The sequence below is a fragment of the Triplophysa rosa genome, linkage group LG8, assembly GCF_024868665.1.
Source record: "Triplophysa rosa linkage group LG8, Trosa_1v2, whole genome shotgun sequence".
Taxonomy (NCBI): domain Eukaryota; kingdom Metazoa; phylum Chordata; class Actinopteri; order Cypriniformes; family Nemacheilidae; genus Triplophysa; species Triplophysa rosa.
This window is the reverse complement of record NC_079897.1, coordinates 11,899,296-11,917,545: the sequence shown is the minus strand read 5'-3', so window position 1 is coordinate 11,917,545 and position 18,250 is coordinate 11,899,296. Positions and strand designations below refer to the sequence as shown.

The 18,250-nt window shown below is 38.3% G+C and overlaps 1 protein-coding gene across 2 annotated transcripts in view; it reads left to right on the top strand.

The window, feature by feature from the left end:
• Positions 1-18,250, top strand: part of cdkal1 (CDK5 regulatory subunit associated protein 1-like 1) — a 419,123-nt gene that overhangs the window by 315,485 nt on the left and 85,388 nt on the right. For both annotated transcript variants that reach the window (XM_057341126.1, XM_057341127.1), the window contains exon 12: positions 9,249-9,311. In XM_057341126.1, the coding sequence (XP_057197109.1) occupies positions 9,249-9,311 (63 nt within the window). The remainder of the gene's footprint in view (positions 1-9,248; positions 9,312-18,250) is intronic.

Here is an 18,250-nt window from a genome sequence, read left to right as displayed (position 1 = left end):
TTCAGTCGCTACCTGCTGGCCCTGAGAATTGAACCGATGACCTTCTGGTTACGAGTCCTCTCTAACCACTAGGCCACAACCACCGTAACTTTTTTTGTGGCTTTTAAGTAAAGAAAAGGTCTATCTATGGCTTTTAAACAATAAAACAGTACCCGTAATGTCAGTGGCTCTATGCCTTGTCTGTGACACTCTCTCTCAAAACAATCCCAAAATGTGGGCTCCATTGTGGAGCTGCGTGATGGGTCTCACTCATCACTGAGCTTTTGCTCTGTGTTTATGCTCTGTCCCTTGACCATGACTCAATGTGAATCGTGAGAGCAATAATAACACCTGAGTGGAGAGGTCAGAGTGACAGAGAGTCACATTTTTTTAGTCAAATTTATAGCGTATTTTTTCTTTTTTTTTGCATTATTTTGCTACCGGCTGCGCTAGATAAATATTTATGGTATAACGAATCTATCTACCGAAGACGAATGGCAGACAAATGACAAATGTTTTTTAATCTTTAAAAAAATATATTAACAGCTGGCCGTTACCATCTGTACACATTTTCTAATTAATTATGTAGGGTTCATAAATATCTTAATCCAAACTCTAAACATTAAGGGGCGGTTTCCCGGACAGGGCTTAGCCTAAACCAGGACTAGGCCTTAGTTAAATTAGGATATTTAAGGCGTTTTTAAAAACATGCTTTACAAACAAACATTACAGTGTGCATCTTGAGAGAAAACAATCGCACTGATATATTTTAAGATATGCAAGTGCAAGTTGTTTTCGATCAAGATGCCACTCATTTTTAAAGTAGTCTGGGATTAGGCTAAAACCCCGTCCGGGAAACCAGCCCTAAGAGGTATTAGAGAAGGTTAATAAAAATGCTTTTTGCATCCCTGACATTTTCGTTAGGTACGTTGATCGTGGAAAATGTACTGCTTGCCCAAGTCATGGTCCGCCGTTCAGAAATATGTACGAATTATAAGATGAAGCCACTTAAAGAGGAACATCTGTACTGACATTAAGTAGCTGCTCTTTAAGTGTGTACTTTTGCTGGTGCATGACCAAAAAGCAAAATTGTGGGCACCTTAAAGGGATTGTTCATGAGAATTCGCTACTCACCCTCTTGTCATTTACAGAATTTTCATTTTTGGGTGATCCATCCCTTTAATACGGGAATTTGATTCTGGTTCAGCTTGTTCTTATATGTTCTAGATCACCACTAGGTACTAGGCCTGTAGTCAATCACTCTTACCTGTTACCAAATGGTTCCAGATGATGGGTAAATTTGAATCTTCCTGTCGATTACTCTTCATTATGTAATGCAGCTGTAGGCAGACGTCTCCCAGATGTGATTGCCTTATGGTGCTTCACAGCGCTTAGACTCAACTGAAACAATTAAACTGACTAATGAAGCTCAAACTATTAGAAGAAGAGTGGCCGTTGGGCTTTACAATCAGTAAATTACTACTTGTGCAGGTTCTGATTTCTGCACTTTAACAATTTAGCTGCCTTTATCGATTTGTTGCCATGAAAAACTGTCAAATGCTTAGAGATACAGTATGTCTTTTCTTAAAGGAATAGGTCACCCAAACACTTTCTCATGAGATCTCATAAGGTCAGAGGTTACACTTCAGTCAGAACATGAATCTCTCATGAATGTATTTTGTTTTGCTTTATAGTTTTTATGGTTTTAAGTTATATTAATATTTCATATTTTTCTTACACAAACCTGTTGTATTTGTATGATATTTTCATATTTATAATATAAGAAGATTTATTTGTATATAATATGTATTTATTCATAAAATGTATGTTCATTTATGTTGTTTATAATAATATTTACTACACAATACTGTATATGTACATTAAGTTGCAGATAAGAAAACTATGCTTGTGGAATAAAATGTTTTATTTGGTGGTAAACTATTCCTTTTAATGCAAGTGCTAATTTGTTTAATTTTACTCATTTAAGCTGTGGTACTGAACTATGTTGTCCCCAGACCTTATTCCAAAAGTCAGAGTACTTTCACCGTACTCTGGTTTGTTTGACTTGGCGATGTCTAGTTATCACAGTCTTCTTGCTCTCGCCCTCCAAGATCACCTTTCATCCGCAGTCCTGCATGTTTCTTTTATGGCATCTTTTTCATATGGCATTCCTTTTGTTGGTTCTCCCTCTGAGGAGATCACACACACCATGGCTCCACCGTGGATCAATTCCTGCTCTGAGGAGAGCCCTCCCTCTCAACCCGCTTGGACCCCGTTACAGGACTTTTCAGCAGGATGAAATATCGGTGGTCCACATTCTATTTCAAGCAACTGAATACTTGTTAGCAGAAAGAAAGACATAATTGTCTGTTAATAAGAATGGATTCATTGATCATTCATTTCTTGTACCATTATGATATTTTGCACTGTCGAAAGAAAATCGATGGCAGCAGCGATGAGATTACTTCATTATTTCTGCTCATTGTTCAGATAATTACATAGGATTGAATTGCAAAAATGGTCCAACCTGATGATTTGAGTCAGATTTATTCATATTGATATTCAACAAAGATTTTGATAGATTTTAGATAAAGGTCTTTTTGATAAAGAGACTTTTTCACATTCTAAACTGTTAGAGTTTAAGAAGTGTAATTTATTTGATGATAATAGCAGAATATCTGCCCTCCTTTCTCAGTTCATTATTCTAGAACAAAAAAGAAAAAAAAACTTTTTTGTTTTATGTTGTTTTTCAGCACAAATCTCTAAACATTCCTCAACCGTTCCTTAATTCCTTAACTTCGGAAGCAGCAATGACTGAAATAAATGATGAAATAAATCGGATTGAAGTGAGTTCATGCTTAAAATTAGCAAAACATTCTGTCAGTGGCGAAAGAAAAATCAAATGTAAATATTTTTATTGAATTAGGTTAAAACTTGAATTAAGTTTTGTTAATCCATTGGCAGGTTTTCTTGTTTTAAGCTTAATTTTGATAAGTCTTCTTCACGACTTAATTATCTCAAGTCGTTTTGCTTCTTAAGTAAATGATTCTTGATGTAAGAAGTTTTAGACATTTGTATTAAAAAGCGAGACAAAAATACAAGAGATTCATGTAAGAAATTAGTTATTTTGCAGTTTTCTTAAACTGCTTCTGTTTCTACCCCTCCTTTCCATCTCTTCAACAAGGCAAGAGTAAGAAAAAGTGTACTATCCCCTACAGCCTTAACCAGGGCAATGTGCAGATTTCATCAAGGGGCTTCCCGGGGCTTCCGAGACCTACCTGCAACACCTGCTACAACCACGCAAAGCATCCCACTACCAGCCCCGTCAAAGATGGTCAGCTCTGGTGGGAGTGCGCCAAGGGTCGCACATTAATAACACTTCCAGATGTCTGTGACTCCCTGAGACCAAAGAGTCTGGCTCGGTCCACAGGGGGTGCGGATGGGACGGATCCACGGCTTGGCCGGTTTCGGCACTTTGGTTTCTCAGCACGTTTACCCTATCTCATAGCTGGGGCCCTGCTGCCACGACATGATGAATGGGTTGGTGAGCGTAATGGATTGCCTCCCGTTATCGCCGTCTGATGGTCGGTCAGGCCGCGGAGATCTGGCACTCAGACGGAGCTGGAAAAACTGGGAGATTCCACAACAGCATAATTACTCCCGCATGAGGGAAGGGTTAGCCGAGATAAATTGGAATGATCTCCTGAAATGTTGCTCTTACTAGCCGGACAGGTGTTTACCTTGACAGCTCGCCTGCCTTGGCGGCACTGTCTTTAACCAGGGGGAAATTAAGAAGGCATCCTGGAGTCAAAGTTGAGTGAGATTTAGATCCAAAGCTTCTGTCGGCTTTGCCGAATGCTCTCGCATAGGGATCTGTAGAGAATTCTCAAAACAAATTCAAATTGAAGACAGATGGAAAAGAACCATAGAGTGACCAGTGCCAACTGAAAAGTACAATACATGAATAATGTCTACATTGGCTTCGTTGAACATATCTCCTGTTAGGACTGAGCGGATGTCTCTCAGCATCTCATAGACATATCACGTCTTCAGTCCATTTGGGAACCATTTTCTGTCACCATCTGGATATGTCCCCTGCAGCTCCAGAGCTTGCTTGTTATCTTCTCTGTATGTCATCCAGGATTTGAGCTCTTAAAGGCTGTAATTTCTAAACGTCTGACATATTGACGTGGGTAAAGATGCAGGACTGGAGGTGTGGAGGTATCTTTAGGATTGAATGTGAATGGGAGGCATGGTGGGATACGTAAGATGACATCACTGCATGTCCTGTAGTAAGGACAGTCTTTAAAGAGATCCTCTTTTACATCGGTGACTGTCTCTTGCTTTGTGGTTAAGATGTATGTTCTTATATTAACACTTTGTACTGTGATGTGTGCACTAAGCACTATGTAGTCATGGAAAAATTAAGAGATCACTCCAGTTCTGCCTTTAAGCAGCATTTCTGCATGTATTGTTCTCATTCCAGTCCGGCATATGTTGAATTTCAACAGAAACTAACCTCAGAAATTACAGTCAACCAACAGCAATGTGAAAGATGGAGAGAATCCAACGTATGAAAATAGTGAAAAATCAGTCTTATTCCATCAAATACTCGTTTTTTATTGGTTCCTAAAATACATGTGCAAACATTAGTATTGTTGTTTAAACATAAATATGGACTTGTTTTCTTTGCAATATTTAAGATCTGCAAACGTTGCATCTTTTTGTTATTTTGTCCAGTTTCAACTTTCTGTGCATAAAAACAATCGTTTTATTTTGGAATTTGGGAGAAATGTTGTGACTATACGTAATAATATAACATACAGTATAATTTTACTTAAACACGAACCTATAAATAGGACCCTCAGGTTGTTTTAAACCTGTATAAATTTCTTTGTTCTGTTGAACACAAAGATATTTTGAAGAATGTCCATTTTCAGTTCTGGGACATCATCCACTGGCATAGTAGAAAAAAAATATTGTTTTGTTGAAGATATTTTTAAGAATTTAGGAAAGGAAACCCTTCTGGGGCATATTTGACTACCCTTTAAATTTTTCCTACTACGGTTATCAGTGATGTTCAAGAACTGAAAATTGCTAACATTCTTCCAAATATCTTTCTTTGTGTTCAGCATAACAAAGTAATTTATACAGGTTTGAAACAACATGAGAGTGAGTAAATGATGACAAATTTTCATTTTTGGGTGAACTGTCCCTTTAAGGAAGGAAGATGATGGAAAAAAAACATTACTGAAAGTCATAAATGTGTCACTCTGGAAATGGAAGTTCAAGTCAAGTGCATTGCATTATGGAAAACAATATCCCATACAGCGTGACCTGTTGTATATATTTTGGCAAATGTGGTATGTCATCTGGGTGTTTCATGCACACAGAAAATTTGCATAATGCGTACAGAAAACAGTAGTGTCGTAATTTGCTATTCTGAACATAGCCTGAATCTCTGTTTCCTTCTAATTTGTGCCTTTTTACAAATGTGAGCGGCATCTCCTCACGATGCACGGATGTGTTTGTTATTTCACATCACATCTATGTGTTTGTTTTCTTACATGAGCAATGGGACGAGCAGATGGACAGTATATGAGGCCCCATCTTTCATCATTGTTTGGATGACAGATGCATGTTCGTGCAGGATTTATGAATAGCAACATGCTTCTATATTACCTCCATCTGCCTGAGATCTTCACGACCTGACGGAAAGCCAAATGTTGCACATGCATGTCCGTCAGATCATCAGCAGCTGCGATCTCTTTGAATTTGTAGCCCTTTATTTAGTAAATATTTAAATGTATTGCATATTTTAAAGGACTAGTTTTAAACTATTATCCATACATGAATTCAGATTTAACCAGTCACAGGTCTTACTACTGAGACTTTAAAAAGTCTTTGACTTTGGCTGCAAATGTAATATTCCTAAACCCATGCAAGGTCACCAGCGATAAGGACAATGAGGTGGAGGGTTGTATGAAAATGGACCGGTTGGGTCATTTAGTCCTGTTTGAACCGAATGTAACTCCGCATTGACCTTTGTCCATCTCGCCATCAGACGTCCTCTATGGTGGGCTGAGATATCACTTCAAATAAAGAAAAAAAAGTGAGTATTTGGCTTATCAAGATTAGTTTTCACCCTACCATGCTGCTTTGGGGCTGACTCAATCTCTGGACCCTGGCCCTAATAGGCTGCAATATTGAGTCTCTGAAGGTCATACTAAGGTTCATCTTTTTTGATCAAATTTCAGTTACTTATTTTTGCCCGAATGAAGATGTGTGAATGGAGGAAGGCTAAGCGTACTCTCTTAAGGCCGCTAGCTTGGTTATCTCAGACCTGCAACCTTGCTAACCCCTCTCTCTCCGGTCCGGTCGTGCAAATCAAACCTCCAGAAGGTGTGCTGGAAGAGAAAAGACCACTCCACAATTGATTGAGCGGATGAATGAGAACATCTTAGCTCGCAGGTTGTTTTTTGCCTCTCGTCCCTCACCCGGAGTCGGGGTGGCTGAGTGGTAAGAATCTGGTGTTACTGAGCAAATCCTGCTGGGAGCTCATTGGCTGGGTATGGGAACGGTTACCCTGAGGTTGTGCGTTCTCCATGTCAAGAGGCCCCTGGTCTGATTAGCAGAGGTGATGTGGAGACGGTGATGAGAAAGAGTGAGAAAACGAGAAAGATGGAATCACAGGGGACCGACAGGAATCATTATGCAGGTCTGGGCATGAATTCACTCTCTTGCTCTTAAATCCTTTTGTGTGTTCCTCCATGTGAGAGCCCGTGGCCATCATCAGAACGGAGTGGAACTGCAGTGGGATGTATGTTGAGTTTGTGCTCATTTTTAATGATCTGTGCACATTTTTATTCATTATCTGTGGCATTAGTGACACCGTAAGGATTGCAATATGGTGCATACAGTACATCCAAGATTAGAGTTTTAATATGAGCTGTACCCATTCATTTGTTGTTGTTGTTGAGAGACAGTAGCTACAAGATGAGCAGTGCTTATATTCATTACAGGCCAGTACTGTAAAACAAAATCTGTGCATTTCACAAAATATAGACCAACGTAAATAACACTGGTCCAGTCTTGAAGATGTTTGTTTAACATTGTGTTTCACTTCTAAATGTTCTGTTGGCTGTATTTTGTTACGGTTCAAACAGGAAGTGCTTATGGACCAGTGTTGTTTACATCTTAAGAAAAAGGAAAATAGAAGAAATGTATTATCAGTTTAAAAAAAACACATGGAGCGTTAATATTTCTCGTGGAGCGGAGAGCGCCTTTCTGAAAATTCCGCTCCACTCGCTCAATACGCTCAGAGTCGCTCGCTCAGCGCTCTTGGTGATTTGCTTTTTGCTGCTGGATTACTGTCCCATGTACACCGCATGAGCCTGAAGCCTGAATAATTGCACAACGGCATGTGAGTCAACCACAAACGCCTCATCCGTTTGCGGAGGTGTGCGGGCGACCAGAGGTTTGATACTGGCTCATTTCTGTTAAAAAACATTATAAAATGAAATTTATTTCTCGTAAGAAGTAATCATTGCAGTGTCACTTAACCATAGCAGTTGCTTTTCTGAAATAAAACCTGAATAAACGATGTCATATGCAGCCGACAAATGTGATCTCCGGAGGACGCAGTCTTCAAATTAACACGCAGCTACTTTGTTCAAGTTTCTAAAAGTAAATTCTAAAATGCTGTAAAGATTGAGGTTTGACGTTTAAAACCTTTTTTCCCCTTGTTTTGGTCTTATTTTTCTGTAGAACGTGTTTCTTTTATTAACGCCGGTAAAAAATAAAGGTGTTCATATAGTGTGCGTTTGTTTTGAATGTTGCACTATGGCAGCTATATGTTCACGGAAATAAAGTAATGAAAATCAAATATACTTTGTCAGGTATTATACAGTTATTTTAGGCACTCTTTAAATAAAAAGCGACTAAAATACAGGCTGTAAGTGTAATGTCACAGAATGTCGGACTGAAACATAACTGCTATTTATCAGCCTACTACTAATTTATTCAAGAAGTTTATTATAAGCTGAAAACAATTAGGCTTACTAGACACATTTTATGTCAGAGCGGGATCTGGGCGGGATTTGGTTTACTGGTGAGCATGAGCGTAACATGAGCGGAGCGTTTGCTTGGTCCGTGAGCGACTGAGCGAAGCGCACGGTCACAGAGCGAAATATTGAGCTATATTGATTCGATTTTTTTTAGATTAGATTCAACTTTATTGTCATTACACATGTACAAGTACAGGGCAACGAAATGTAGTATATTGAAATATTGGTACACCATTGACTTTCATTGTATAGACACAAAACCACAGAGACATTCTCAAAACTTTTCCTTTTGTGTTCCATAGAAGAAAGTCATATCTTCGCTGTCTTTCCAAAACCTTGGATGTCCAAATTCACTGGCTTTCACGAAATGGAGAAAAACTTGTGCGTTTTAAATGAATAAATGCTGTTTTTAAACCTAAAGGGCGACTAATAATAACGATTTATGGCAAAAAATATATGAAAAGTAACAAAATATGGAGATAAGAGGAGTTAGAAGGACAGCAGCGATATACAGATTTGTATAACATGAGAGTGAATAAATGATGACAGGATTTTATTAGCAGAAAATGTGGTTGCCTGTTTCTTTTTTAATAGTTCTTTTGCCTGCATCTTGTATTTAATGTTTTTAGTCTGTTAAACATTTAGTCTTGAATTTGTGATGTATTGTTGTTTGTTATTTTTGCTGTGATTTAATTAGGTCTTACTGTAAAAATGTTTGTCATCGTTAAAGGAAGTTGAAAGCATTTTCTTAAAGGATGTCATGTGAAATCATCCATAAATCTTGGATCATAAAACTCGCTTTCCTCTCGGCTGTGCAAAACCTTGATTTCTCTTCAGCTTGACATTGCATAATCACTTGTAATTAGCCTAATTACATGATGCCTAAGTCTCGCTGACTTTACGTGACTGCATCAAAAGCCATTATACATTTCCTCGCAGCTCTGTGTTTGCATTTCATTATAAATTAAGGACGTCTAAGCTTTCATACGCGCTTCTGGGTGAAACTGAGAGGTCTTGAGGGCGAGAATCCACATTTTCTTCACTTCAAGTGTTTGCTTTCTTCATTCTGCTTTCTTATGTCTTTACCAAACACGATCAATGCCATAATCGTGTTTTTTTTCTTTTTATACCTTCCTCTTTGATATGTGGTTGTTCCATCTAATTAATGTCGACGTGTTTTGTTTTTCCCCTTCTCTTGCACAGAAAAAACTAAGAACCAAAGAGCTGTCCGCGCTTTTCCATTCGTACAACCCATACGACCACAAGGTAAGATGAAGCTGTGCTTAAATGTGTATCTTTGGCATTGTGTCGTTTAAATAGTGCCGACTTGCTGCAGGCGTATTTAGTGTTCCTTATAACAAAAAAATTCAGATTTAAATTGCAGAAAGGGTATGAGATATATCCAAGAGTGATGTTTTACAGGAACAGGAAACTGCTAGCCCCGGAGCTGTGTTTTAATGACATCATTAAAGTTTCAGCAGAGCCAAGCTCTTATGGCTCTATCACAGCATCCCATAAAAAGCTAAGTCATTCCAGTTAGTGGGCCAGAATCCTCCAGTCGCATTTCTGACACTGCATTAACTAATCAGAGCTTTATACTGTAATCAAGGCCAATTCACATGCCTGTAAAACTGCCCAAGAGGCCCTTTATTCCAATGCTGCTCTTAACCACAGAATATTGCCGCGGATTGCCGAGGAAAAAAAGGCTATGGTTTTAATATTTCATGAGTTTGGATTCTACAAATGTCGCAAAGATCAGTAGCTTGTGTTCGCGAAAAAGCTAAGTGTGTGATGAATAAAACAACTAAGAAAGTACGGCTAAAGCAGTTTTACCAGTTATGGTATTATTTATTCATTTATTTCATTATATTTTATGAGCATAAAGTGCAAATACATACTACTGCAGAGATTCCCGTGTGCACCTATAGGGAGTATTAGAACAGATTCCTGGGGTACTTGGAAACAGTGTTATTAGGTAAGAGAAAACCAGCCGCTCTATAGACGGTTTCATCTTAACAGCATAAACAAACTTTACTGCGCATGCGCACTTTTATGACCCCCAACTGAACGTCCGGTACACATTCACAAACAATAGAGTGCCTGTAGATTATTTCTGATAACCAAAAGAAACCGAGAAGAACCGTTACTTGGCTAAACTTGCCTCTCCAATATTTTGACTTTAGACTCCGATACCAAGCTCAACCGCTAGATGTCAATGTACCATACGGATTGTTTAAATGCGTCAAAACTACAGGACCCATTCTTCAACAAATAGTTTATTTAAGAAAATGAACATACAACAAAAAAAAAATTAATACAATTATTATACAATAAAATATGAATATAAATTAATATAAACATAAATTAAATAAAGTATAAATAGTTATATTATTGTACACTAGCCAAACACAAACCGGAAGTTAACTGGGGGTCAGGCGCATGCGTGTCCGATGAAACGGTCTATAGCATTTACAGAAGATGCCAGAGAGAGTCTGTTTTCCAGAGCCCGTGAATCTCTTACTGTCAGTATGATATCCATCCAAACCAATAAACGCTCATTTTTCCTAATCTTATTCTTCTAATGGTGGCCATTTTGATTTGGGATTGGGGGCTAATAAGAAGTGAGTAAGTATAATCCTTTTCTGATGACCCTTCCTTTTGCCACTTTAACATTGTATCTCGGAGCTTATGGTCTATATTTTCTTATCCTTAGAAAATGAATGAATGAAATAAATAAACAAGGCAGTGGCAGACTGGGAAGTAAACTCTGTCCTGGACTTTTCGGCCCACATCGGCCCTCCACCAATTCTGTGGACGGGGGGAGGGATTGGGGCGTGGAGTGTTACTGTGCGTTCAGACCGCCGCCGTCAAGAGCGTCAAAAATCGCTCTGGCCGCCCTGCCAACAACGCTGTAGAAAGAGTCTTGGGCGCACTGACGCTCTGACGTAGATCGAAATCTTATCTTGTATTTAAAGGGGCCGCAAGCAAACAAGCTTGTTGATCTTGTGCAGACTGACCACAGGAGATTGATCGGTGGAAAGAACTTTATTTGAAGTTACACGTTTGCTAACGATATAAACCAATTAAATGCCATTTGTGTGGTGTGGCTTTTGTGTTCATGGTTAAGTGCTAGTCTAATTTCAACATTATAGGAGACATTTACTAGCCTTGGTCTTTAATTAACATTAATTTGTTTGCAACCTACATTACAAACTCTCCTGGTCGAAGTGTAACGTTAGCTTTAATGCAGTTGGTCAAAGCAGTGCTATTTTGAGCAAATGAATTTCATTCCCGCTGGAAAACAAGCGTTCTGTTGTTGCATATAAATGTTGCATATAAATAGTTTATTTAATATTCTGCAGCAGTAACTGTTTTGCATGCTCTGGTGCTAAAGTTAGCATGAAATTCCCGCTTATTTACAGAAAATGTATAACGTTAATACACATCATCAGCAACTCACCAGGAAAACAAACAATCTCAGACACCTTGGTCCACCCAAATTTGTTTTATTTATGTCCCTGTATGCAAACAGGGACGCGTCGTATAGGATTGGGAAACCCGCCACAGCAATTACCAACTTCTCCTCCATTTTGCTTGGGAACTAATGTGGTCGGAACCAAAGTTTACAGGGCTGCTTTCTCTGGAATCGTCTCAAGCGATGGACTTCTACGTTCTGATTGGTTGCCGCCGAACCGCGTCATAGCTCATTACCATAAAGCTGACCTGATTTCAACTCTCCTTGACGCCGTCAACGGCCAAGACGCGCCGCGCCGCTCCTCGCCGCCGGCTCACATTGAAAATTAATGACTTCCGGCCACTTTGACGCTCTCAACGGCGGCGGTCTGAACGCACAGTTAGATGGTATCTGTCCACCACCAAATCTCTCGACGGGTGTGGGGGGAGGGGAGTGTTGTATGTAATGTGTGCATTGCGTTACATGCATACGTGTCCGAATCGCTAATTCCTTCGCGTTGCGTGCATTTGCGTTTATAATACGTCAGCCAGTCGGACCCTGGACGGTAGCAGTAACAAAACAGAAGAAACCAGTGCTGATGTAAGTTAATGGGACAGGTGGCAGCTTATCAAATCTTCCACATTTGCATGGGCACTTGTTGACATTTTTGGACAGGTGTGTATCGCCCAAAATTGACCATTTCACTCACTCTTAAACAAAATGTGATATATTTACTCGTGCAACTGTTTTTCTTTCTTTCTCTCTCTCTCGCCTCTCTGACTTTGTGTAATTAAAAGAAAAGCAGGAACATCACGATTCCTCCATGTGCCGCACCAGTGCCACCCACACACAATCACATTCATCAGGAAACTGTGTTAGCACTACTCAGCTGCACTGAGCGTAGGTCAGAGGTCTAGCTCTCTCACAGAGCTCTTAATTCAGAAAACGCAGATCAACATTAAAAAAATGATTTGAATCTGATTTCCGTCGGTTTCTTGTCATCCGTGAGCAGTGATATCATTCTTGTCTCAGTTACAAAGTACCGATATTATCTCCTTATGATCTGATTTCCTTTCCTGATCTAAATGTGTGTGATTCTTTTTTTTACAATGTCAGTGCACTTCAAATCTGTGTATCTATATAATTTTAGTTATATATTATGCACTTTTATAATGTATTTCTGTTCTTGACAATACAAGACAAGTAAACCATACAAAACGTATATAAAACGTATTGGCCATAAGGGAAAAGTAAGGGATAACATTTTATTATATTTCTCCTTTTATTAAAATTAGTGAGTAAAGGTGGTTAAAATCAATTTCAAACAGTAACAAATTCAATCCCCTTGCCAGCCGACAACTCGTAAATATGAGAATTAGTGTAATTTGATGTTATTGGCAGGTGATGGACCATCGGTGTTTGCGTTTGCTCTGTATATTTCATCCATTCCTCATGAATTTTAGTGCGTGCACATTTGAGGCCTGTGTTACTTTTGATAGAAATTTGCATGTAATAAAGCCAATTGGCCTCAGATCTGACTAGTCTGCATAATGTAACTCCGCCCCCGGTTCCTGTGGTCATCCGTTGCCGTAGTAATTACACAGACTGTTTGCTATTTGCCTGTGGTCATTATTGGCTACATGTTTCCTGAAGCGTGCCTAGAGGAAACCATCTGATAAACACAATTCACATATCAAACGTGTATGTCTATTAGAGTTAGACTGAAATATATACAAATTATTAATAAGTAGTTTTGTTTATGAAACCACAAAAAACTGAGCCTCAAAATCAGCCTTAGGAGAAACATGTGAATGGTCTTTTTTATTTAATAAGTCACTTTGTATGAAGTATTGAAATATATTGCTGTAGTGGGCAGTTAGATTTTAGCATTGTCTTTTACTGTGGAATAAAGGGATATTTAAGCACACAGTGGAAATGATCAATGTATCCTAAAGTGCAACATGATTTTGCTTCATACCTTTTGAAATGCCTTTACACTATGTAGTCATGTTGCTTTTTAAAGTCCCAGTGAAATTAAAAATGACAATTCTTATTTTTTATGTAGTATATAGTAAATAGCTTATCAATGTGGGTCATTTTCTTTTTAAAATTCATGTACCCTCATAATCTTCAGTTAAAATCTGAAAATGCACTTCCGCCCTGAAATGACGATCCATCTCAAATGACGTAAACTAGACGGCTTGGCCGGAGCATCCGTTAACTCCTCACCTTCAGCTGTCAGTCTGCTGCCAGCTTCATTTCAAAATCACTGCAACAGCTGTTTTTACCCATCCAATCAATTTGCAGTGAAAAACGCAAGCCACTCCTACTCATTTTCTCCTTTGAAATTCCTTTTCACTCGGAAATGTGTCAGAATACGAGTAAAAACGATCACAACTTCCGGTTCACAGGGACTTTAAGCTCACTAGGTTTTGGTACAAATCTTCACATTGTTATTTGGTTGTTGTTATTTTACTTAAGACAGGATTGCGTGTCTCGCTTGTCTGCTTCAGGCCACACACTTTAGCTCTAGCATGGTCTCTATCTGGCACTTTGCCTCTTCATGGCAATATTCATTGAGTGTGTTCGACACTAGCGGGCACTCACTCAGGATCTTAAAGCCCTGTCCTCTGACTGCCAGCTGGCTCTGTGTGTGCTTATGTGTGTGGCTCCGATGCCAAAACACTGCAGATACTCCATTTACCTATCTGTGACGTGCCAGTAGGGAGTGAGTCTAAATAAGGAGACGTGTCCCGTGTAAGTGTGCGTGTGTGTGTGTGTGCGTGCGCGCGTGTGTGTGTGTGTGTGTTTCACTTTGATTGTTTGGCAGGGCTTTTAACTCCCCTTTCAGCTCGGCCCGTTCAGCTGCCACACAAGCAGACACAGAGTGAAAACCAGCCACCAGGTTTTGGCGCGGCCCGTTTGGCACCGCACAAGCCTAACACAAGCGCACAGCAGTGCATTTATGCGTATGTGTATATCTGAGTTTTGCGGTCTGTCGTTCTGAAATGTCAGTGTGTTGCGTGTTTTAAAGAAGCAAACCACTTGCTGCAGTTCGGTCTGCGTTTGCAAATCCTGTTCAATTGTAGATATCAACATACCTTGAAAAACTGGTATGCTGCCTACTAAGACAGCATATTAAGGAATCATTGGCATGCATCCGACATGGTAGCTGTTTCTAAAGGTAGGATTTTATTATAGACCTTGTATTTGTTAAAGTGATGTTGGGGACAAATGTGGGCAAAATGATTTAGTTTTCTTAAATAACTTTCTTTCTCTTAATCTGATCGGTACAAAACTCGGCCACATTTCCTATGTTTGCCACCTAAGCATACCGAAAAAAGTTGGACTTCATTCAACAATGTTCAGTTGGTGAAAATAAAAAACTCCTTAATGAGCATAGGAAAGGAATGGGAAAATACTAAAATACAGAGCTTTTTTTTAATTTGTTCAATAACCACCAATAAATCCAACACAATGCAGATCGTTCATACACATACATGAAAGGGTGAGCCTATACAACCTCAATGTGATCAACATTCACACAAACGCACACAACCACGCGCACGCAAAACACACACATCCACAAACAAAGAACTGAAAGAGCCTATAACAGAGTGCTTTTTTATTATTTTGTCAAACAATAACAGCTACTCACACATTCATAAACAAAAAAACGAATGAGACAATTACTGAGCAATAAAAAAGTGCCAATGAGCCACTTTGCAGAACACACACACACTTCAAAGAGAGATTGAAATCCCACTGCAAGATTTAATGATTCTTCCAGATAAAACATAGCCAAAGTAAAATTTTCAAGTAATTTGGTAGCAGCACAATGGCAAAGAGGTTTACTGTAGCAGAGACCAAGGTTATTTTAGTTTACTAAATCTCAAACTTTGAAAACTTCTCTGTTCATTGAAATCAAATATAATATTGACCTAAAAGATATTGGAAAAACTTAACTAAAGGAAAATTTGAAATGTTGCCTCAAAAATAAACTGAAATAAGTTTAAAGCACTAAAATTATAATAATAAACAAAAAACTAAAATATAAATTAATTATTATTATATAGCAACATAATTATAAAAATAAACGAATCAATTATAAAATGAAAAAAGCATATATACCAAAATTGCTAAAACATGAACTAAAATTAACATAAAAGCTAAAGATCTAAAAATAAAATCTAATTTAAAATATTAATAAAACTAAAATCAAAACTATAACAACTCTGGCAGAGACCCTGGATGTCTTACTTGAAATTTGATGTTTGTTGCTGCAAATAAGTGATTTTTAAATTTTATTTTTACTTTTATGAAAATCTAGAACTTAAGACGTTAAGTTTGTTACAACGTTGGTTTATAGATTTTAGCCTATGCAACAAGTGTACTGCCATTGAAATGACATGTAATTGCCATTTTGATTAAATCAGATGTCTTTAATCAGATGTTTTCATTGTTTTAATTAGTGGAACAATTTTTTATGAAATCTTTTTAAATGAATTTTAGGTAAAAATAACATTAAAAATGCTTATTTTATATTTACATTGATAATTCATGTAATTGCTACTTTAAGTCCATCAGATGTCACAAAAAACGAAACGTCATTTATTTAAAAAATGTTTTACTGTTTTAATTAGTGTAATGAAGCTTTTAATGAAAATCATGTTTTCGTGTGAATTTTGGGTGAAAAACATGAAAACTGCTCATTTTAATAATTGAGTAATTGAGTAATTGAGGTAAAAAATAACAAGTAAATGCATAACTTGAAAGATTTTAAATTTATTAAAAAGAAAAATATCTATATAAAGTATAAATGGACTAACAAAGTGCCCAAATTTGTCCACTAACAGCAGATTAGTGCAGTTGTAATTAACTCCACTTGAGGGTTTAACCCAAGGCAGCGTATATATATAGTAAATGATTCCATTTCTTGGAGAAGTCATTCCCAGAATGCACTGCAACAAATTGAAAAATTCATTGAGGATGGTGAATGGAGTCGAGAGACATGTTGAAATCAATTGTCAAGGCTAGACCTTCAAGCACTTTGCATGACATGCAGAGTTGCTGCTTATGGAGAGCCAGTCACGTCTAAGTAAGCCTTTAGGTTAAGCGTTAGGTAACAAATAGCAAGACTGTGGTTTTAAACCAAGCTTGAGAGTTGATTTAGAGCAGTGGTCACCAACCCTGTTCCTGGAGATCGACCGTCCTGCAGACTGCAGCTCCAACCCTGCTTCAGCACACCTGTCTGTAATTATCAAGCAGACCTGAACACCTTGATTAGATAGTTCAGGTGTGTTTGATTGGGGTTAGAGCTGAAATCTTCAGGACGGTTGATCTCCAGGAGCAGGGTTGGTGACCACTGATTAAGAGTTTCCTTTTAGCTTTACTGAACACTTTAGTCACCGTTATATTGGATTAACCAATTATTTTTATTTGTTTGCCTCTTTTGTTTCTTAAGTGTAAACTCTATTTATATTGTTGTGTGTTAAAGTGAGGATTATTCTTCTTGGCAGCAGAGGTCCTTCACTTCTGTTGATTCAACATGTTTCACACTGTGCCAAGGTTGTTTTTGTATTCCTGTTTCTCCCCCTGAATCTTTTTCCACCTTGCATTCAGATTTCAGTGATGATGTATTACTGTAGGTGCTGCACATTCTGTAGTGGAAAGGCTGTGGCATGTGGGTATTGTGGGGAAATGTCACAACTTCAGCATTGCTGTCTGCTGCCTCCATCAGCATCATCATAACTGTAAATTAATCTCACAAGTGGCTTATTTAAAACACTCAACATATGCAATGTATGTCACATAAAAAGTGTTCCCCAAGTTAGATAGTCAACATACAGTTGATTCCAATAGAGTATGATTGTAGCATGTTGCTAAGATTAGTGTGATACTCTACTTAAAGAATTTTTTTTACATTAAATTATTTTTACTTGAAAAGAATAAACAATTTGCACAAAATCAATAAATAATCAAAAATGAGTACAAAAACAATTAGTGTTCAAAACTATATCCTTACCCATGTAAGGGCACCTTACTAAAGTAATAAAAACATCACGCTTCATTATGTAAGGTCTTTACACACCTCTGAACACATAGTTATGTGTATTACATTGCATCTCTGTCAATAGATCCTCCAAAAAAATTACACATTGGTCCTTTAAAATGTTGGCATATTTTTGCTGAGCTTCCCAAGAAGCTGAATGGCGATGATTTATTAAAATAGCTGGGACAAACACGCTCAACATTTTTCTAGATTATTCTAACATTGGCTAATGACCCATCTTGTCTGCTCAACTGTACAACTCATTCTCATTTCTTCACGAAACACAAGAGATCCCGATTAAACCCGTCCAGGTGGGCGGCTTAGCTGAGCCAATCACAACAAGTCAAAAGAAAGGCATGATGGATGGAGAGAGCAATTATCACTTTATCGCAGGGTGTAGGTCCAGGGTGCTCAAGGCTCGGGCCAGCAGCGTTTGGCAGCAGCAGGGATAACTCATCTCGGCAATAATGCACAGACGTGTCCTCTGCCACGCTGAATAAATTGCTCTCTTAGCTATGCCTATATCCTGCGCTCTGAATAAAGTAATTACACTAGCCTCAAAAAGCCATAATTACAGCCATTCAGAGGAGGGGGGGGCTGGGGGGTTCAGGGAGACAGAAATGACCCATCTCTTTTGTTGGTGTTAATGTTAATGCTTCCTGTCTTTGTGTATCTCACTTATACACAATTTCAACAATC